A 23,553-nucleotide genomic window follows, 5' to 3' on the forward strand; every position below is an offset into this window, starting at 1 on the left:
GATAGACTGGTCTAGTCTGGGAGATAGGGTAGGATAGACTGGTCTAGTCTGGGAGATTGGGGAGGATAGACTGGGCTTGTCTACCCCTTGACTGCTGTAACAACAGCCTACCACAGAGCACCATACTACCTAGTACACAGGATCTCTTTCTCTATCTCTGTATCTCTGCATGTCCCACCGGAACAGTCTCTTTTTCTCTCTCACCTACCCCATCTCCCTCTGTGTAACGTGTGTGGGAGACGATCCGTGAGATCCACCTGATAACCAAGTATACCATTACCCTGCTGCTGCTGTGGAGTCATCACCTGGAGAGCAGTTGGACCTACAGGCAGGAGAAGGAGAGGAAGGAGAGGGAGGGAAAGAGGTGAGGGGGTGGAACACAAAAACACAGATGTATCTACATAAACACTAGCTATAGCTGGCATGCCAGAGGTGTTCTGACTGTGTACCATAACTGTCTCTCTCTTCATAAACAGCATTAAAACGATGCAGGCCAGGCTATTGAACGTCAGAGGTGTTTTTCTAACAGATTACCATCATCCCTCTGAGGCTGAACGAATGGCAACAGTAGCAGTAGCTCGCTAGGCTACATAACAGACTCAGAATCCCCTCTCTGGTTATGTGTGACATCAGACACCCAAGCACGTCAGCATGCGTGTACATATGTCCGTAGGATAGACTGGGCACAGCCCCTGCATGGCTTATGAGAGGAGTTGGGTGGAGCAGGGAGTGGGAGGAGGGAGAAAATTACATCACAATACAATTTCATGGAAGTAGTTTAACGTGCTGTAGCCCTTGACTGTGTGAAGAATAATGTTGCCCCCTACTGGTAGAAAATGGAACATGCATGGCTCTAAGCTCTTAAAAATGCAAATGCCACATTGAATGCTGCTAATGGATTTGTGCCACTCATCTATCCATTTTTACTCCACTTTCTACAACACATTTGTCTCATTGAGATAAAAGTGAGAATGTATTGTTTTGACATGTAACTTCTGCATTTGAAACAGGTTATCACTAGGTTTAAGGTCACATTATAATTCCTAATATATTAAGGGAAAGGGGGATACCTCGTCAATTGTACAACTGAATGCCTTCAACTGAAATGTGTCTTCCCCATTTAACCCAACCCCTCTGAATCAGAGATGTAGTATTTCTGTGTGATGTTATGCCGCTTCCTGGCTGTCACCTGTGGAATGCATTGACGCACAACTGCTATGTTAACTTGACTTATAAATATCAATCAAACATTCAATCAATGAATCAATCAGCTGAATCAATAAATCATTCGTCATGAATTCCCCATGAAATTGAGTTTAATAGATTGTTAAAAATAAGGCTATGATGCTGTTTTAGCAAACATTTACCAGGAGAAACCACAGTTATGGCCATACGGCTTTAGGGGCCCAGAGAAAGGCCTGGTACATACTACAGACCATCCTCTGGGGTACTGGAGATACACATATGCACACACACACACACACCCACACCCACACACTCAAATGCAAGCCACACACACATGCAGTCATCCACCCACCCAAAACGGTGGCAGTTAACAGGGATTTGAACCAACCAATACATAGCAGTGTTCTTTAAAAAAAACATGCATAGCTTAGTACCATGAATGTGTAGTTCTCCTGATCAGTCCACAGACGTTACTGTTTAGCTTTGATCCTTGTGTATTTTCCATTTTCTATTGGCCACGGTTTCATTTTATGGCACCATTATCACTGATCAGTTTGAATATTCTCCTATTATGTTTTCCATGTAGAAAGTTACATTCTGAACCACCGAGGCTCAATAAGAAAAATAAATACTGGAATGGCTACAACACGATATGGACGTGATTTCTTCTGAATTGGAAAATAAATAGGCCGAGGCCTAACCAATCCCAACCCAGTTTCTTTTCTTCAAATATATAAAAATTAAACACTTGTCTATTGGTTTTTCTGCTTTCAGGTTACAGACACCATCAAAATACAGATTCATTTATAGAAGTGTCTCACAGACAACAAGTACAAAGAGCACAAAATCAAAAGTAAAAAAAGTTATTTGAATGCATTTGTAAAAACACAAAAACAAATGAAACACAAAGCAAACTTAGTTCTGTGTGGACAATGATTTTTAAGGTGCAACGTAAACACTTACGTTCATTAATAAATTCCCTGTGAAATATACAATTTTTCAGAGATGAAACCTTAAAAAATATATATTCATCATCAAATCATTGCTATTATGACTTTACTTAAAACCCCCAGAGAAGATGCAAATGGATAATGTTAGATACGAATGACATTTAATATTCTTTTGATACTTAATTTTTTTGTCCTTTGGTAACTGGGTACACCTTGACAGAAATAAATAGTCCGTTACACCCTTTTCCCCTAAAATAGTTAGCACATGTTTAGTATAAGTGCACATTACCACGGACGGGTGTTCTACTTCAAGCGGCCTACATTATGTTTAAAAGTGCCAGGGAGCTCTAGCATGAGGGAAGACCCTAAATTGCAGCAGGAGCACATTTCCCCAAAATGGCGGAACAGAGAGTTTGGCCCAAAATGGCAGAGCAAGCAGACATTTGGACGGAGATACAGTACAAGACTTCCCCAAGCAGGCTGATACTAACTTCAGCACCGTTACAGTACTTCAAAATGGATCTTTTCTCCCCGATTACTCCAAGAAAGTGAGGAAATAAGAAAGGCTTTTTAAAGTATTGGAACAGGGCCCTACATTACATCTCACAGTCCTTTCTACACACATAGGTGCTCAAACATTGCTCACATTACCAACACCACAAAGGTAACGAAAATAAATCTGTTTTGTTCAAAGCTTACGATCTAAAATGCTCGACACGGTAAAGGCGACAGTGAACCCACACACATACAGTCCCATATCGTAACTTTACAAAATAAGATGTCATCAATTCAGTGCAAAACCACTTAACCATTCCCTTTTGTCTTCTGTTTCTAAACATACAATACTGATGTTCCCTTATTTAATGTCATCTTAAATCAATATAATGCAGTTCCTCATCTTTGTTGACTGTACTGTTATTTTAATTATTTGTTCATCCTGTGCCATTATTGTATGTGCAGTAAATATCATATAAGAAGTTTGCCTCACAGGAAAATGACGTTATTTGACCCTTATTGAACTATGGGAAGTACGTAGCACCTACACATGGTGGTACAGTACATATGTAATAACCTGGCATAATATAAGCCTGTCCCTTTATAGTAACTGTCCAGTGTTTGCAGATTTCAATGAAATATGACCTATAATTAATGACAATATGAGTGACATAGTTTTCCTAGTTTAAAAATGTTTAATATGTAAAAAGAAAGCTGCTATTCTATGGAATGGTGTGGGCTTACCCCAACAACAGAATGGTGTGGGCATATACCGGTCATTAAAAATATTTATGTGAGTAGACCGCTGATTGGCCAGCTCATCCTCTTCAGGAGGATGACATCATCCTCAATGAGGAAATAGCAAGCATTTTTGAAAAGGTCTGCTTGAGATACAAGTTTGAGGTGGGGGTTTTGAAGAGTCAACAATATTATTTGAGTATGAGTTAACAGAATACAAACTTCTAAAAGTGAGATTTTCACTGGACAGTTACTTTAAAACACTGAGCTGCATTTATACCGCATCGACTTCTAGAATGTGCTGCAGATATCTGGAGCAAGTGAAAACAACGGTTTGAAAAGGGCCCGGTGAAGTGCACTGCACTTAAAAAGAGTGTACTTATCTATCCCATGTGCACTTATCAGGAGTTGACTTCACTTTAACCTTAGGGCCCCAAATGTATGGATAAATTTAAAACAGACACTAAAAGAATCCTTAGCAACAATGTAGTCATCCACAGTAGTAATAATAATATCAATAATAACAACTTAAAACCTAAGGGAGGGGCATGCGGGGGGGGTTGTGCGACCGAGTAGTGATGTGGCAGTCTGTGATCGGCTCACTCCTGGCAGGAAGTGACTTGCCAGACGATGATGTGGCTGCGTTCTGGTTTGGCGGGGGTGGCCTGCTTCATGGTGGGCTCCGATAGGCTGCCATCCACCTCTCCTACATCATCACCTGTTGAGGAGAGATACGTCATATAACGTCATACCCACACACACACACACACACACACACACACACACACACACACACACACACACACACACACACACACACACACACACACACACACACACACACTCTACTCACCCATTCTGAAGTCGATGTAGCCTTCTCCTCCACTCATGACCAGGAAGGTTTTGGCAGGTTCAGAGGTCGCCATGTCAGACGACTCAGAGGCGGGGTCATCCGACCCAGAATCCCCCCCGGGTCCGGGGGACGGGATCACCTGACCTGGAACAGGAAGTTAAGTATTGAGTACTTCCTCGGTCAAGTTCAGGAAGAAAACTGAATGAAACAGGTAGGGACTGCCTGCGCACAATCATTTTAATTTTCTGTTGCAAAATGTTTCTCGTTGCACACCCTAATGATCATTACCCCTTGCTGCTTACCTGGGACTGCTGCAAAGAACTTGACTGCGTCTCTGTGTCCGTGGAAACACAGCTGTGCCTGTGCCATGGAACAGTAGGGCACGAAGCTGCCTGGCAAAGTGCTCTCCGTGCCCTCCTCACTGAACACCCGTACGGCACCGCCAGGGCGATTTGGCACTGCACCCGCTGTCTTGTTGGCTACAACGTCACAACAACAACAAGACAACTATAGAGTTAAAAACAAAACCTATAGAGTAATGATGACCGGAAAAACTCCTGGCCTTAAATGAAGAATTTCTTAACTGTAATGTTTTGCGAAGTGAATCGATTTAGCTTGTTATCCATCCATAGCAAGCGGCACACTGCAAAGCCTCCATTATAAACTGGATGTTTGAGCCCTGAATGCTGATTGACTGACAGCCATGGTATATCAGATCGTATACCACGAGTATGACAACAACAAAAAATTGTACTGCTCTAATTACGTTGGTAACCAGTTTATAATAGCAAAAAGGCACAATGCAGACAAGTTAAAACTAAAAGACATTGCCCTGACTGATTGCCCTGCACAGACAATGAAGCAGTCAGTTGGGTCTGTCTGTTTGTCTAGCTGCATAGAGAGAAGCAGAAAACAAACTGTTGTCTGTCTGTTTGTCTAGCTGCATAGAGAGAAGCAGAAAACTAACTGTTGTCTGTCTGTTTGTCTAGCTGCATAGAGAGAAGCAGAAAACTAACTGTTGTCTGTCTGTTTGTCTAGCTGCATAGAGAGAAGCAGAAAACTAACTGTTGTCTGTCTGTTTGTCTAGCTGCATAGAGAGAAGCAGAAAACTAACTGTTGTCTGTCTGTTTGTCTAGCTGCATAGAGAGAAGCAGAAAACTAACTGTTGTCTGTCTGTTTGTCTAGCTGCATAGAGAGAAGCAGAAAACTAACTGTTGTCTGTCTGTTTGTCTAGCTGCATAGAGAGAAGCAGAAAACTAACTGTTGTCTGTCTGTTTGTCTAGCTGCATAGAGAGAAGCAGAAAACTAACTTAAGGAGACCAGAGATCAACTATTAGGATCAGAAACAACATTCAGGGAGAGACCAGAGACCCACTACTAGGATCAGAAACAACATTCAGGGAGAGACCAGAGACCCACTACTAGGATCAGAAACAACATTCAGGGAGAGACCAGAGACCCACTACTAGGATCAGAAACAACATTCAGGGAGAGACCAGAGACCCACTACTAGGATCAGAAACAACATTCAGGGAGAGACCAGAGACCCACTACTAGGATCAGAAACAACATTCAAGGAGAGACCAGAACTGACCAAAGAGCACAAACCAGGCCCATATACACGGAGAGGAGGATAGAGAGAGAGAAGGGTAGAGAGGAAAAGAGGAGAAGATGCAGCTATATGGAACTGACTAGGAATAGAAGCACTAGAGATAGAAAGGGCAAGACAGCAGGAAAGAGAAGGAGGGATAGAGGGACAGAGGGAGAGAGTAGTAAAGAAAGAGAGAAGTTTGGTTAAGTGTGATGGAGACTCACCCCTGAGGCCCCTCAGTAAGACTCCATGCTGAGGAGGACCTATAGCTTCAGTGAAAGAGGGAGGAGAGGAGGAGGGATATATGGGGCAGCGGAGGAGTATAGAGTCTATGAATACCCACTCTCTCATTTACAGACAGCTAATTGGAGCTGTTTCATTGACTGTGTGAGTGTTAATGAAGCAGGTTGGTATTTATTGGGATAACTCATGTACTGAGGCAGCTCAGCAGGATAGCCACTAGCTGGCACAGCCACAGACATTAAACCCTGTAACCACACTGCTAACCTTATGCCGAACCTTAAATTAACACCAAAATGCTCTTTTCTGTTTTCATTACTTTTTACAATACAGCCAATTTTGACTTTGCAGCTGGCCCATCAAGGGGAAAATCGCTCAATAAACGTCAACCTGCGTGAATGAATGGGCCAAGTTAAAGTAGATACACCTTTTCACCACCCAACAACTACAGGGGCTTGAAACATATTTGTTGATCGTTACGTTGTTATAAAACTTAGTCTTTTGAGGGACGTGAACATTTTCAAGGGGCAAGGAACAATGAATGAGGGAAGGTGAGGAGAGGAGGCCATCTTAGATGACTGAGATGTAGCTCGTATGGACTTACCTTCTGACAGCGGGATGGAGATGATGACACCATTTCCTGTTCCGACCCACAGACGGCTACAGGATATCATGAGGGCTGTGATCCTGACGAAGGAGAAGCCCAGTTTACCCGTACCTAGAGAAGAGGAGAGAAGAGAGGACAGGGTCATAACACTGCTTAAACTCATGCTAAATTGACAGTGTAACAGGGTAACGTACACTGAGTGTACACAACACTTCCCATGACAGACTGACCAGGTGAATCCAGGTGAAATCTATGACCCATTATTCATGTTAAATCCACTTCAATCAGCGTAGATGAAGTGGATGAGACAGTTGAAAGAAGGATTTTTAAGCCTTGAGACAATTGAGACGTGGATTGTGTGTGTGTGCCATTCAGAGGGTGAATGGGCAAGACAACAAAATGTAAGCATGGTACTGTTTTGATGATGTGTTTGATGTGATTTCCGATTTGATTTGCATTGACGTCAGAGTGGTTAGAGGGACAATAGAGCCCTGAGTACCGGGCCATTAGCGACCTGACGGTCGTTAGCGAGTTGGGTACTACTGTACCAACGCATGTCCAGAGTGCATAAGAGAAGATTACTGTGAATCAACGGTCATGTGGAATTTGACTGAGGTCATGACCCATGACGCCGGTGTGGTGGTAATACGGTAACTGCAACAGCCCTAAGCACAATCATTCACGTATTCCCCATGCATTCTATTGAAACAAAGTTATTTTTCATCTATCATCCTAAAACTCCTCTGCTTTGTCAATGTCAATACTTCATGCCAATAAAGTTGTATTGATTTGAACAGTGAGTCAATGTACAGTACCCAGCATCTTGGAGACGTAGGGCTCTATGTCGACGTCCTGGAGGTGCTGGTAGGTGTGGGCGTGGAACAGTCTGAGGGTGGAGTCCAGGCGGATGGATACCCAGATCCCATCTCCCACCCAGGCCAGCTGACGCACCTGACTCTCCTTCCGGGGGTGGGCGTCAAACAACTTCTACACAGGAGGAAATAGATAAGTTAGCATTATAACCATGTTAAACCACACTATATCACTATTAGATATTGCACAGACATCATGGGCCGATATACAGTGTATATTCTATTTGATTGAGGTTGTACATTTGAGAGAATAAACAAATGTTAGATCACAAGAAACATAAGATACTGATCTCAAAGGTCAAAGTGGGCTGGAGTTATTGGAACCTACGTGGAATAAGTCACCAAAGGGGCTTTATCAATTTCATGGATGAAAGACTTAAAAGTAGAACTACAACAATTAGAACAACAAAACATCTTCAAACCAAAAGGGAGATTATAGTGTGAAACTTCCTTTTGGGAATTTTGGAAAAGATTTCTAACGGCTGTGGGGAAAGTCATAAGGATTCACATTTATCTAGCACTTTTCCGAAACACAAATCGCTTTACACTGTTCCCCCTTCTACCATCAGAAGGTTTACAGTATAAACCATGTCAGATGATGTACCTCTATCCTCATGGCCTTGGGTTGGATGACGTAGATCTTGTTCCTGTAGCCACACCACACCTTGTCATGCACCACTGTCATACAGCGGATAGAGTGGTGCGGCCGGCCCAGGTCTAGTAGGTGGTAGTTGGTCAGATCCCACTGTCCATCTGCATAGGGAGAAACACACAGAGAAACGATATGCTTGTGACACAAAATGGCTGCCAAGCCGTTTTACTCCAGGGAGCATCACAATAGCAGGTTGACGTTTATTACAGTCTGGTCCTGGAGGCAGAACTGAGTGATTTCCGCTAGATAGGCCAGCTGCAAAGTCACAATTGTCTATATTGTAAAAATGCATATAAACACACATTTGCTTTTGGGTCTTAATTTAAGGTTAGGGTTAGGCATTAGGGTTAGCAGTGTGGTTACGGTTATGGTTAGGTTTAAATTAATATTGTATTACTTTGTGGCTGGGCCAGCTAGAAGATTCATTACAAAAACGCTAACCAGCATCACAATACGGCTTGAATCAATGCATCCTTACCGAGGCCTCTGTGGAATATAGCCAACGTGCCGTCCGCCAAGGCAACCAGGACTCTTCCTCTCACATGCCTGCAGACAGAGAGCACACATAGACATGTCTGGTGAGATATACATGGCCTGAATACTCACTACAAGACATGTCTGGTGAGATATACATGGCCTGAATACTCACTACAAGACATGTCTGGTGAGATATACATGGCCTGAATACTCACTACAAGACATGTCTGGTTTGTGTGTGAAATAATCAAAAAATCATATCAATCATGTACAGTACCAGTCAAAAGTTTGGACACACCTACTCATTCAAGGGTTTTTCTTTATTTTTACTATTTTCTACGTAGAATAATAGTTAAGACATCAAAACTACAAAATAACACATATGGAATCATGTAGTAACCAAAACAGTGTTAAACAAATCTAAATATATTTAATATTTTATATTCTTCAAAGTAACCACTCTTTGCCTTGATGACAGCTTTGCACACTCTTGGCATTCTCTCAACCAGCTTCAAACTTTTGACTGGTACTGTATATAAATGACTGAGTACTAGTGGAGTCCTCAGAGTACTCACACTATGTTGAGGATGGAGTCCTCAGAGTACTCACACTATGTTGAGGATGGAGTCCTCAGAGTACTCACACTATGTTGAGGATGGAGTGCTCAGAGTACTCACACTATGTTGAGGATGGAGTCCTCAGAGTACTCACACTATGTTGAGGATGGAGTCCTTTAGCTTGATGGCGTGGAGACACTTCCTCCACCGAGCCACAGACGAGTGCACATACAAACTAGAGAGGGAGGAGACAAAGATTAAAAAACACAAACCCCAAATAAATGGGGATGATTTTCTACAGATAATTATACAGATCAGGGTGCATAAACAAAAATAAAGATTAACAGAGAAATTACAAAAAATGTATAATCCGTTTTTCTTTTCTTGACCAAAGAGATTCTACTGTATATTCCATACTCATTTATTTCTGTGTGGCCCTAGTGGCCCCTGGTGACCACTCCCTTGTCCTCACTGTTAACTCGAAATGACACAACGACAAGGTTCCAGTTTAACAAAGTTTACTATACTATATGAACACACTACAAGGTAGCCATTACACTCCAGGCTAGGTCCAACAACGACAAGACTTCCTGCGCATGCGCACTCTTGACTGAGTGATAGCCCCGTAATAACAGAAATATAGGGATACTTAAAACATGAACTTAACAATCTCCCCCTTTTCTTTAAAGACAAATAAAACATCAACAACATAGTTAAATGTCCAAGTATTATTCAAGATCCCCATTACAAATGGGTTGTGTGACAGTTCTTATTTGTATTACTCAAGCTGCCACTTTCCATTACTGAGAGCCTGTAGGAGCGAGAGCCTGTAGGAGCACAAGACCGGATGCTCCTTTTTTAGTCAGACAGTCAGCAAGCTGTTCCTTTGTGGTCTACCACAGAATCCGCTGGATTCTCTGTGCTTGAATAAGTTCCTTGATGCTGCTAATCTCAAAGTCTTTTCTCTGTGACAGACTTGGTTGACTTCACAGCATCAACTAATGAGTAGTTGTCAGTGACACAAACTACAGGTAGGAAGTGCCGTTTTGTCCCACCAGTGATAACCTAGCGAAGCATCACGGAAGACAACTAGTTTCAAAGAGTCATCTTTTCCAACATGCTGAAACTTTAAAGTCACTTGTTGTGATTTCAGTTTACGAACAACTTTGTTTGCCTCATGAATGGTTTGTACAGTGGCGTGTTTTGTGTTAGATGCCAAGTTGCAACCATCAAACCAGGTCTACTCTGTCTCGCAGCCCATAAAATTTGTCCCATCTTTGACCTCAATTGACCAGCTTCAATTCCACAGAGGGGAATTCCTTTGTACGGCTCTTGAAGAATCCATGTGGATAGGTTGAAGATTCTTGATATAGCTCTCCTGTTGCATCAGTATTTTTCCATCAACTGTAATAAACTCTATGCCAACATAACAAAAATGATCATGCTCCTCACGGCCAACCTAGAAAACAGCTTTGAGGTGTGGAATCACAGTTGAAGCAAAGGTCTGTGAGCCACCCCAGATAAAGTCATCAACATGACAGGCAAGTACTCCAGTCACATTGCAGTCTTGATCAAGCCAATAGAAGACTGCAGGATCCACTTGTGACATTTTTCCACCTGTATTCAGCATTGTTGCCTTGACTTTGTTGTACCAGTAGAGTGATCCATCTGCCAGTCCATACACACACTTTTTTATTTTCCACAGTGTTCCTTCACTTTTAGCTTCGGGCGGAGGTCGGATGTGAATGTCCCTTGACAGCTCTGTTCCCTGCAAAAATCCAGACTTGATGTCTATGGAATTAAGTTTCCATTTTTCTGGCAGATCACTGACATCAGCAATCTGAGTGACTCTGAGGCGCATGTCGGTGAGTCTTTTGGGAGTTCTTTAGCAGCCAGCTCCTCAAAACCTCTAGCCACTATACGTGCTTTGGGCACTATTCCAGTTAAGGATTCTTTAAGGGTACACACCCACCTTGTTGAGACGCACTTTTGGCCAATGTCTTTGACTTCCTCAAACACTCCATTTTTCCTCCAATTACTGAGCTCATCTAGCTTAGCTGAGTCAAATGACACGTCCTTTGTTTCAAGTACATCATCATTTTGAATGTCATTCTGTTTTTCTCGATTTTCCATTGGTTCAATTCTGATATTATCTACAAGTGGCAGGTCAGCTGACCCTGTTGTACCAGAAAGTGTAGCTGGTTCAGAGTACTGCAAGTTGTACCAGTTCTTGTGTTTTGCTTTTCCTGCTCGTCCAATGACGGTTGCTGTATGTGGAATACCACTTTCTCTGTCCGTGTATTTAACAGTTTGTCCAGTTTTCAGATTGGAACAACCATGTTCTCTTAACACATGTGGCTGTTGAATGTTTTCCTCATTTGAACGCTCAACAGTATTACCTGTGGCATGGTTGAAGGTCTCTGCTCCATTTCCTGTGTTAGTTTCGGTGTCCATATCATCGGATGCGACATCTGGTAGGTTTGTGTCTGTTACTGTGTCCTTTTTGTCATTTTCATTAGGAGACTGATTCTCAGCAACAGCCCCTCTATCTTGTTGATCACTTACTTTCCGCAATCTTGAGTGATGCACCCTGACAATCATGCCTCCGTGCCTCACAAATATCACCACATCATCTTGACCAATGACTACTCCCGGTCCTTTCCACTCTTGACAGTCAACTCGTTTGTAGTACACTTTGTTTCCAGTTTCGTACTTCTCATCATCATTATTCCCTGAACTGCTGAGTAACTTCTGAAGTCTGTTAACTGTATCATGTCCAAACTGTTTGTAAAGCTTTAACAATACTTTGTGTTTTTCTTTAGTGCTCATGTTCTCTGTGACTGTCAGAATCTTCATGTGCTCTGTGTCAGTCAGAATCTCATTTTTGCATGGACTCTGTGTGATGTCTTTGTCTAAAATGTTTACACAATAGTGGCCTGAGGTAGTAAGTTCAAGAGTCACTGGTTGTTTAAACATCACTGCCTGGTCATTTTTTATGTCTAGTACAGCCTCTGCCTTCTTGAGGGAAGCTTTGCTTAATAGTAAGGGGATATCTGTAGGGACCACCTCTGTTTCAATGTGACACTTAGTCTGACCAATTTTTGCTGGTATCTTAACTCTCTTGGTAGAATGGACAATTCTCCCGTCTCCAAATTTGAAAGCTCTGTTGCTTGGTGTGTCAATCATATTTTGTACTTCTTTCATATTTAGTTCACTGACATAGCTATCAAGCCATTTTGCACCACACACTGTCCGTGTACATGCAGTATCAATCACAGCAGATCCTAAGGATTCAACTATAAAAATCTCAGTATCAGAAGCAGATTCATTTGAAAACAGTGTAATGTTACACTGCTCTATCTCTGTGTTTACATTTTCCTCTGTTAGTTTAACTTGTTCATTTTTATGAGGACAGTCTTTAACCCAATGGTAAGTGCTTTGACAAATTGCACATTTCGATCTCCTTCCATATTTGTCCAGTGGATTTGTGCCGGGAAATGGCGCCCTCTTCTGGTTGTCTTGAGAATGTGACTTGTTGGCGCCTTTTCTGTGCTGCTCGGTGTAATATGCTGCGTCACTCACTTGCATTCCATCTATTATTGGCGCGACAGACGTCTTCTCACCAAATATTCTTTTTAGTGCCGACTTGATAGATGCAAAAGTCAGCACAGTACAAGCAGTCAAAGCCAACTGTTTCTCCCTACCATCTAGACAAGCAGTGTCTAGCAACTTGAACCCTAACACTGCATCTGGGAGAACCATGTCGTACTTGCGCATTCTATTGTACCTCTGTTCGAAATCAATGATGTAGTCCGCCATTGCAACCAAAATATCTCTCGTAACACTGTCAAAGTTTGAATATGCCTCGTAGGCACGGTCTTTCTCTTCTTTGAGAAATACAGAATCCAGTGCTGTGATCAAAGTTCCCATACCGTCATCCTTGTTCAAATCCTCAACGGATATTTCCAGTGCTGTATCTCTCGCTCTTCCCTCGAGCGATAATACCACCGCAAGTGCTTGCTTTTTCGCGTCCAGATTAGTAACGCGTGTCCAGATTCCCAGTTCATTTTTCCAACTTTCGTACGACCTCTTCTCGTCGAAGCGAGGTGGCACGTTGTAGTTAGAAACCATCCTCTGCTACCAATGTTAACTCGAAATGACACAACGACAAGGTTCCAGTTTAACAAAGTTTACTCTACTATATGAACACACTACAAGGTAGCCATTACACTCCAGGCTAGGTCCAACAACGACAAGACTTCCTGCGCATGCGCACTCTTGACTGAGTGATAGCCCCGTAATAACAGAAATATAGGGATACTTAAAACATGAACTTAACACTCACCATCCGTCCTGGGCCCCCAGCCACATGGTGGGCAGGGCGCTGCTCATCCTCTGGACGTCCTCCCCAGCAGGGAGCATGTCGTCGGGAAGAGACGCCTCACCCACCCCCTCCTGGTCCCTGGGAGACAGAGAGAAAGAACAGGGCTGGTGAGCTTTAGTGTATCAAACACACATTAAGAAAGTCATACATTCTTTAATTACTCATGTATATAACCCAGTGCCTTAAACAAGGGACCAGAGTTCTCCCTGGTCAGGTCACTACTAACTAGTACTAGGTCAGACAGTCTCACCTCTGTGTGTCTGCAGTGGAGGACTCATGGTGGCCGGCTCCCAGAGGGTCTGTGAACACGTGTTCTGTGTAGATGCCTGACTGACTGACGACCAGCCCCTGGCTCTCCTCCCCCTCCTCTGTAGCCTCTGTGGCCTCTTCCGCCGTGGGGACCCCATCCTCTGCAGGACTGGGCTCTCTGGACAGATCCACTGTTGGGTGGAGGTAGGGGGAATATGTAGAGAGAAAATATTACAGTAAGTATGCATTAGATACAAAAGGATGATTCAGTGTGGAACCCAGGGCATACCCCAGTTTCAATGTGTGTGAAAGTGTGAAAATGCCAACACTAAAACCCCTCATTCAACTACTCCTGGTTGAATCAAATGGTATAGTTCTGGGCAGGATCAAATGCCTTCAAACCCTGTATCTCTCCAGGACTAGTGATGGAGGTGACCACTGCTATAATGTCCTGAACCGCGGCCAGTTCCTGTGTCTGTGTTACCTGAGCTGTGCTGGGCCGGGAGGTCATTGAGCCCTGCCCCGGCCATCTGGAGGACGGCGGTGGTCCCTTCCGTTGCCAAGGCGCCGTCGCTGCCCGTGGAGCCCAGACTGGCCACGCTGCCTGCCAATGACACGCCATCAACTGGCCCGGACTCCTGGTCCTGGGGTACAGGTAGCTCCTCCCCTGCAGGGTAGTCTGTCTCCAACACACCTGACAAACAGACATGTGAAAACACACAGAAGTGAGCACTCACACACACAGTACCGTTTTATTCATTCCATTCAGACATTACAATGACCCGCTTCATCTGATTGAAAGTAAAACCAGCCAACACTGACATATACAGACCCATCTTGAAACATATGTACTATCTTAATACTATAAATTCCTCATAAACTGTACACAAACATACACACACAAACATCACACACACACCTGGTATGCTGGCAATGCAGAGGACGTGTGAGTTGCAGGCGTAGAAGCTGTCCAGCAGGTCAGAGGGCTGGTTGGCCTCCAGCACCATGACTTTAGTAGAGGAGTGGGTACTGGTACAGATCCACACCCTGCAGGACATCTCATCCTGCAGACGCAGCTCCTTGTCCTTCTCACCTTTCTCCTGCTCCTGGAGCAAGGACAGGACAGGCTGATCATGAGCAAGGACAGGACAGGCTGATCATGAGCAAGGACAGGACAGGCTGATCATGAGCAAGGACAGGACAGGCTGATCATGAGCAAGGACAGGACAGGCTGATCATGAGCAAGGACAGGACAGGCTGATCATGAGCAAGGACAGGACAGGCTGATCATGAGCAAGGGCTCCATTATACCAGGACTAGTATGTGTAAGGGCTCCATTATACCAGGACTAGTATGTGTAAGGACTCCATTATACCAGGACTAGTATGTGTAAGGGCTCCATTATACCAGGACTAGTATGTGTAAGGGCTCCATTATACCAGGACTAGTATGTGTAAGGGCTCCATTATACCAGGACTAGTATGTGTAAGGGCTCCTTTATACCAGGACTAGTATGTGTAAGGGCTCCATTATACCAGGACTAGTATGTGTAAGGACTCCATTATACCAGGACTAGTATGTGTAAGGGCTCCATTATACCAGGACTAGTATGTGTAAGGGCTCCATTATACCAGGACTAGTATGTGTAAGGGCTCCATTATACCAGGACTAGTATGTGTAAGGGCTCCATTATACCAGGACTAGTATGTGTAAGGGCTCCATTATACCAGGACTAGTATGTGTAAGGACTCCATTATACCAGGACTAGTATGTGTAAGGGCTCCATTATACCAGGACTAGTATGTGTAAGGGCTCCATTATACCAGGACTAGTATGTGTAAGGGCTCCATTATACCAGGACTAGTATGTGTAAGGGCTCCATTATACCAGGACTAGTATGTGTAAGGGCTTCATTATACCAGGACTAGTATGTGTAAGGGCTCCATTATACCAGGACTAGTATGTGTAAGGGCTCCATTATACCAGGACTAGTATGTGTAAGGGCTAACAATGTTGACTTGACTGAGCCCTGTCATGATGGCTTGAGGCCAGTGCTCGTAAATATGGGAGCTTTAACTTGTGTCTGTATGTATTACTATCCAGTCTTCTTTCTCCAGTCATTTACGGTACAAGCTCTCAAAAACAGTAATAAGCTGTTTTAAACACACTTATATTGTATAAAGTTCCAGCATACAGTACTTTTGTTGACTGATATACAAGCTCTCTAAAACAGTCAGAAGTTTCCATATACTGTCCTGTGATCCTGATGAGACACCCTCCTTATGTCAAGGTGCTTAAGGTACGGGCACACCCCCCTTGGCCAACATGCTCAAAACACCTCCCCTTACCTTGTTCTCTGTCTCTAAATGGTCCAGGCTGCTCACAGAGCCCTTCCTGCTCTGTCCTTCCAACATGGACCCTCCCTCTCTGATCGTCCCTCCTGACAGGTTCACACCCGCAGCACACCACAGCTGCAGACATATCAATCAATCAAACAACCTCAAATTTAGAGAAATTGCATTTAAAAAAGCTCAATACACCACAGGAGGTTGGTGGCACCTTAATTAGGGAGGACGGGCACATGGTAATGGCTGGAGCGGAATGAGTGGAAAGGTATCAACAACATCAAACACAAAGTTTCCATGTGTTTGATGCCATTCCATTTGCTCCATTCCAGACATTATTATGAGCTGTCCTCCCCTCAGCAGCCTCCATTGCAAAACATGTAATATACTTGTGTATCACAACTTGATATTCAAATGTTGCATTGTGCACAAAAGTAATGTATGTTTTTACAGATCAAAATGAAGTTAACTTAATCCCAGTGTGTGCTGTGCTCACCTTCATAGAAGCATCTTTCTGGTCCAGGGGCCTCAGGTAGACTGGCACAGGTAGATTCTTCTCTTTGTTCTCTGTTGGGCCCCCGTTCACTACCTGAAAGGATACACAAGATGTCATATAAAAAAGAAAAACTTGGATATGGTTATTATTGCGAACTCTCTCCCTCTCTCTCTCCCTCCGCTCCTCTCCTACCTTAGATTTGCTGGGTAGACTCCATCCATGGGCCTGTACCTGTCCATCCTCCTTCTGCATGTGGGCTTTGACCTGTCTGTACTGGGCCCTCTTTTGCTCCCTACGGGACGGAGAGACGCACGGGTCCATTCTGACAGGGAGGGAGACAAGACAAAAAGGGAATTTCATTACAAAAAATGACATTATGGGCTGGTTTGCTGAATCCTGGATTAGAGAGCACTGTCAAATGAGATTCTCCAATGAAAAGGCTTTGAGGTCCAGAAATATGCCCAATATGGGTCATGAGAAACAAGCCCTAGGAGTATATGAACGTTTGTGTAGCATGGTTATGAAGAGTTCTAAAATAGAACAGGTTATGAACAGTTCTAAAATAGAACAGGTTATGAAGAGTTCTAAAATAGAACAGGTTATGAAGAGTTCTAAAATAGAACAGGTTATGAAGAGTTCTAAAATAGAACAGCTTATGAAGAGTTCTAAAATAGAACAGGTTATGAAGAGTTCTAAAATAGAACAGGTCATGAACAGTTCTAAAATAGAACAGGTCATGAACAGTTCTAAAATAGAACAGGTTATGAACAGTTCTAAAATAGAACAGGTTATGAACAGTTCTAAAATAGAACAGGTTATGAACAGTTCTAAAATAGAACAGGTTATGAACAGTTCTAACCATCATAAGTAGTTGACCCACATATCCATGATTCTATTATAAGTGCTGTGTAATACATGGAGTGAATGAGCATGGCTCATCATGGCAGAGGTCAAGAGAGGAATAAGGAGAGCTACAACAGTACTAACACATGACAGAATGAGTGCTGTGTCACTACTCACTCCTCGTTGAGGAAGTCGAAGGCCTTGGACTTCTCGGTGGGGAACTGGGAGAAGGTGCTGCTCCTCTTCTTCATTCCCCCTCCTGCAGGGGGCATGTACTTCACCTCCCTCCCATGGGACTCCACCTTCTTCATCACTGCCGTGCTGGTAGAGGAGGGGCTAAAGAGACGGCTGAAACTGCGGGGCGAGAGAGAAACCATAGGGATGCGAAGGGGGGGGGGGGGGGGGTTGGTATAGGGAGGAGCAAGGCCGGGGGTCAACCACCAACCAACAGTAAACAGTCACCCACCACCACCACCATCACCTCAAGTATAGTGAAGTGAAGCATGCTGGGGATTTGGGAACGTTGATTAACAGAGCCAAAGCCCACCCATCACAATACCACTCGTGGCCCCTTAACTGAACGGGAGTCATACATATTAATATATAGTATTATAAGCCTACATACAGTACACTAGTACTGTACATTAGGACACCTACACCTGTGTATTTCTGTGTTTGTATATACGTTTGGGCATATGTTATCTGAATGTTGATAGCAGATAGTAATCTGATAGTGTGGGACAGATGGTAATCAAGCAGATAGATTTCAATAGACTGCATAACATGTGTTTACAATGAGCTCCACAGCACAGTAAGAGGAAAGAGCCCCATGTTAAGACAGTCACAGTAAAACTCACAGGGATGAAGGAGGACACCTCTGTCAGTTGATCAAAAGAAGCATGCAATTATATTTTTCATTGTTTTCTTCATATGTCTACACATCATACTGTAATGGACAGTAGATCTTACAAGAGTGCGCATTAATAAAGAGTTGGACATATTTAAATCTCTGCATTACAGCAGGTTATAGGCCTATTGCAGAATTAAGCACTTGTCCATAAATTGTCCTCTAAACAATACAACTTCTGAGAGGACATGAAGGAGATACAATCAGCTGACATAGACCTCTCAGCAGTCTTTAAGCAGACTAGCAGGACAACATAAGGCAAAATAGGCAGGCGGGGGGGAGGGCAAGAGAATCACATGGGACTGATTTGTTTGTGGATTGGATGGAAAACATGAAGAGTAGTACACATCCAGGATATGTCTATTGTTCAGGGGACTGTAGCAGACCTGGGTTCAAATACTATTTAAAATCGTTCAAATACTTTGAACGTTTGCTTTAGCCTGCATGGACTGCCAGGTGGGCGGGATATGCGCAGTTGGGAATTTTCTATTGGTTCCGTTGCAATAGGCAAGCTCAATCAAGCAAAGCTAAAGTATTTGAAAGGATTTGAAATAGTATTTAAACCCATGGCTAGACTGTAGTTACTGTACCAAGGGGCAAGAGAGGGATGGCTATGACTTTTAAAACATTTACCTAAGACTGAACATTTAATAGCACATCCAAAAAGAAAGAAAACAGGGATGGAATTTCCAGAATGTTAGCATATGATATCATGATGATAGTGTTGAATAGATCATATCAGAAATGTATATAATTCCTATGAGTTATTTCGTACAGGTAGTCATTGAAGGAGAGATTATTTGAGACTGCTTACAATTGCCAGATGCTGGATTTCTTCTTCTCAGTAAGGGAAGGGTTTTCTCTGGAGGCTCTGGGAAGACAACACAACATGGCATCATGTTAAAGGGACAGTTCAGCACAATTACTTACGACATTGGTTAGTTTAACAAAACCAAAGTGTTGATTGCAGTCCCTCCTTGTCCATAAAATGCCTTCTAAGTAAAGAGATATTTAGATAACTATGTAATTTCTCTGAACTATCCCTTCAACTCATTCATTTAAATTGGTAGAGCAAGGATAGAGCAGAAGGATGATTTCAGTGAAGTCTCAGAGTGGAGCTTAAAGAGTGTATATGAAAGGGGTTGTGGAGAAGGAAACCCTTCACTAGGCAACATAGTATTATGTTTCATTCTATTTATTAACATTTGATCTCCAAAAGTTTGGTGTTCTGAAACAATGAACTTTGACGTCTCTCTGGGAACCAGTTACAAAGCAACTGCAGCATATTACTATAGCAGAGGCCAAGGAAACAACTGGGGAAAGGATGAATATGTTGTATCCATAGTCCTTTGCCTATTCCTTCATATAGGTATCTGATTCTACAAAATATATATATATATATATATATATATAGATAGTGAGCCTCTCTCTCTCGTTAGCTAGCTGGCTATGGCTATCCAACACTGGAACTCTTCCATGTCAAGGTAAGCTTTTGGTTTAATAAATGTATTGCCACGGGGCTCACCAGTGTAACTGCTGAACTGCTTACTGACTGTACACCGTACTGCATGATTGTAGCAGGTTTACTAACACATTAGTTCTTGTAGATATGTTGACTATGACATTAGCTAACATGGTGAAAACAATGTAGGCTTGGTGTAGTGGTTAGCGATCATTTGCACCTGGTCACAGACAGCTGTTGTGTTGTGCAATGACGTCCACACGCGAAGGGAAAGGGTGAGAAGAGGAGAGAGCGTGGATATGAGAAGGAATCATACAACAAACAAAGTGATTATGCTGTTTGTATGTGGCTTCTATGAAAGTGAACTGTGTTTGCGGGTGATCAGGGGTGAATTCATTCTACCGATTCTGTTGAAAAAATTAATCTTAAACGAAAGCAAGCGGGAAAAAATGGGGAATGTGAATGACATTTATCCAATATGCTGTAATAGAAATAAGGCCATGCTCATTAAAAATTGTCCTCCCTGATCTTAAATGGCACCGACCGCCACTGACTCAAGTGTATGGCAGTGGCCTAGTTTCAAGTCTAGCATTCAGATTAAGAGGAAAGCCCTGGTTTAGTGGAAAATGTGGAGATAAAATTGACCAAATTGTTTAATTGGCCATATTGTTTAAAAATACATGGTTAGCTGAGGGATTGCATTGTATACGGGCTCTATTCGATTCCCTTCAATCATACTCTCTCCTCTCCTCCTCCTCACCTGATCATCTCTGTCCACCTAACAGCCTCCTGTAATTCCATCAGTCTCTCCTTGTACTGGTTCCTCTCCATGAGGACTCTAGCCATCTCTACCCTGGTGAACCTCTTCCTCTGGGCTGTAGGAACGTCACTCTGGAACACCAGAGAGAGAGGGTGTTTTTTATTGGTCGGACATACAACGCACCAATCACAGTAACAAGCTGAATTTTAAGGAAGGTACATTTTGCAGCAATATGATAAAAATATACATTTAACAGTGATTACAATATAGAAAGGGGCACCACTAAAGGACATGAAGAGGTACAGTCACATTATACAGGACAATGTTATACATATGGTAAGAGGCACTCACATCCTCTTCCTCGTTTGGCTTCCCTTTCACCTCCTCCATCTCCACACGCACTCTGGAACAACAGAAGAATTGGTTCAATCAGGTTCATCAACAATATGCTATGCCATGTGTTCATGTTGACAGTTTACTCTTGGTGATTTCCCTAAAAACAGTCTTATAATTGGGTGGCCATATGAATATGGTGTGTTGCTGTTGTCAAATCAAATCAAATCTGATTTGTCACATGCGCCGAATACAACATGATCAGTTGTGTGTAGTGTGTTATCGTGTGTTGTTGTTGTTATTGACCCACTTCTTGAGCTCCTCCTCCAGCTCTCTGTTCTTCTCCTCCAGGTTTTTCCTGGTCTGTGTCACGGCGTCAAGTTCCCCCTGCAACACTTCCTTCTCACACGACAGCTCATCCACCCGCGCTATCAGGTCATTCTTCACCACATTCAGAGCGTTCCTACAGGAAACAAGGGGGGAAAGGAATGAATGTGACACCTTACAACACTGCATGCAAGATGTTTGTGTTATGTTGTGCTTCCAGTATATAGTCCAGTATAGTGGGATCTACAAAGCTATCTAAATATGGAATTGACTTTAGACCAGTTTAAAAGACTAATAACATTTTAATAACTTTGGGAGGTATACATTGAACAAAAATATAAATGCAACATGTAAAGTGTTAGTCCCATGTTTCATGAGCTGAAATAAAAGATCCCAGAAACAAAAAGCTTCTTTCTCTCAAATGTTGTGCTGAAATGTGTTTACATCCCTGTTAGTGAGCATTTCTCCTTTGCCAAGATTATCCATCCACCTGACAGATGTGGCATTTCAATAAGCTGATTACACTGCATGATCATTACACAGGTCCACCTTGTGGTGGGGACAATAAAGGTCCACTCTAAAATGTCATATTTTGTCACACAACACAATGCCACAGATATCTCAAATTGAGGGAGCGTGCAATTGCCACGCTGACTGCAGGAATGTCCACCTGAGCTGTTGCCAGAGAATTTCATGTTCATTTCTCTACCATAAGCCACCTCCAACGTCATTTTAGAGAATTTTGCAGTACAGCCAACTGGCCTCACAACCGCAGACCATGTGTATGTGATCGGGGGGGACGAGCGGTTTGTTGATGTCAACGTTGTGAACAGAGTGCTCCATGGTGGCGGTGGGGTTATGGTATGGGCAGATAACGTGATGAGATATTGAGGCCCATTGTCGTGCCGTTCATCCGCCTCCATCACTTCATGTTTCAGCATGATAATACACGGCCCCATGTCACAAGAATATGTACGCAATTCCTGGAAGCTGAAAATGTTCCAGTTTTTCATTGGTCTGCATACTCACCAGACATGTCACCCATTGAGCATGTTTGGGATGCTCTAGATCGATGTGTAGGACAGCGTGTTCCAGTTCCTGCCAATATCCAGAAACTTCGCACAACCATTGAAGAGTGGGACAACATTCCACAGGCCACAATCAACAGCCTGATCAGCTTTATGTGAAGGAGATGTGTCATACTGACAGGTTTTCTGATCCATGCCCCTACCTTTTTTTAAGGTATCTGTGACCAACTGATGCATATCTGTATTCCCAGTCATGTGAAATCCATAGATTAGGACCTAATGAATTTATGGAACTCTGTAACTCAAATCCTTGAAATTGTTGCATGTTGCGTTTATATTTTTGTTCAGTATAAATGTCAAATAAATCTAAAACTATACCACTCTCAGTGTGTTTTTCTTACTTTGTCTCCATTAGTTGTGTGTTCTCCGTGATCAGGTTCTCAACCTCACGACCCATACCTGTAAATAAGGAGCAACACCAGCCAGGGGAGAAATTACCTAGTTTTCTGCTTTGTGTTCATACAACTGGAGTTTATAGAACAGCATGTATAGAAGGCCTGGATAGATTCTCTTATGTATCAAATAGTTCTTAATCAACTATGTTTTTAAATCTTTATCCAAAATAAATCAATATTTATGGAGGTGCATTTACTTCAATGGATGAACACAGTCACATTGACTGACTTAAATATTCATATAGATATAATAAAGAATCAGTCCATTCAGGGTGTTAAATATCTCATAGTGAGATATTTCTAAGAAATACAAATCAGGGACAACCCCAACAGCCACCACACAGAACATGTTACATGTCGCAACAGAGTAGGATGGAGCGAGCGGGTGAGGCCTTACCAAGCAAGCTAAGATCTGAGAAAACCATGCAATCCAAGTCAGGCAAGAAAAGGAGAGAGAGGTGGAGAGAGTGAGACATGAGGTATGTATGAGGAACACAACGGAGGAATGAGAGCTAGGGTACTCCTAACAGGCTAGTGGGGAAAGGAATGAGTTACAGTTCTAGGGTAGAGAGACAGTTGGGAAAGCTAGAGAAGCTATAAAAACAAACACAAACTAAATCTATTTAAGCTGTAAAGTAAAAAATGTGTTATTAAAGCTGTACGATGAGTTATTCTTCATGCTTATGGTGCATGTTAGACAGAAATCAGTATAACCAAAGCAGTTATATGAAGAACAAAAATTTTCCA

The 23,553-nt window shown here is 42.8% G+C and overlaps 1 protein-coding gene across 2 annotated transcripts in view; it reads right to left on the bottom strand.

Moving 5' to 3' along the window:
• Nucleotides 1–1,296: 1,296 nt before the first annotated feature.
• Nucleotides 1,297–23,553, bottom strand: part of LOC120043326 (C-Jun-amino-terminal kinase-interacting protein 4-like) — a 51,635-nt gene continuing 29,378 nt past the window's right edge. For both annotated transcript variants that reach the window (XM_038987956.1, XM_038987948.1), the window contains 22 exons: nt 22,753–22,810; nt 21,307–21,459; nt 21,015–21,066; nt 20,664–20,794; nt 19,256–19,312; nt 17,712–17,888; nt 16,884–17,013; nt 16,692–16,784; nt 16,199–16,321; nt 14,770–14,956; nt 14,335–14,544; nt 13,852–14,041; nt 13,563–13,679; nt 9,372–9,452; nt 8,662–8,729; nt 8,136–8,284; nt 7,475–7,646; nt 6,657–6,770; nt 6,037–6,081; nt 4,524–4,700; nt 4,222–4,365; nt 1,297–4,086 (listed from right to left, as the gene is read on the bottom strand). In XM_038987956.1, the coding sequence (XP_038843884.1) occupies nt 3,968–4,086; nt 4,222–4,365; nt 4,524–4,700; nt 6,037–6,081; nt 6,657–6,770; nt 7,475–7,646; nt 8,136–8,284; nt 8,662–8,729; nt 9,372–9,452; nt 13,563–13,679; nt 13,852–14,041; nt 14,335–14,544; nt 14,770–14,956; nt 16,199–16,321; nt 16,692–16,784; nt 16,884–17,013; nt 17,712–17,888; nt 19,256–19,312; nt 20,664–20,794; nt 21,015–21,066; nt 21,307–21,459; nt 22,753–22,810 (2,747 nt within the window). In that variant the 3' untranslated portion in view covers nt 1,297–3,967. The remainder of the gene's footprint in view (nt 4,087–4,221; nt 4,366–4,523; nt 4,701–6,036; nt 6,082–6,656; nt 6,771–7,474; nt 7,647–8,135; nt 8,285–8,661; nt 8,730–9,371; nt 9,453–13,562; nt 13,680–13,851; nt 14,042–14,334; nt 14,545–14,769; nt 14,957–16,198; nt 16,322–16,691; nt 16,785–16,883; nt 17,014–17,711; nt 17,889–19,255; nt 19,313–20,663; nt 20,795–21,014; nt 21,067–21,306; nt 21,460–22,752; nt 22,811–23,553) is intronic.

This window comes from Salvelinus namaycush, chromosome 3, assembly GCF_016432855.1.
Source record: "Salvelinus namaycush isolate Seneca chromosome 3, SaNama_1.0, whole genome shotgun sequence".
Taxonomy (NCBI): domain Eukaryota; kingdom Metazoa; phylum Chordata; class Actinopteri; order Salmoniformes; family Salmonidae; genus Salvelinus; species Salvelinus namaycush.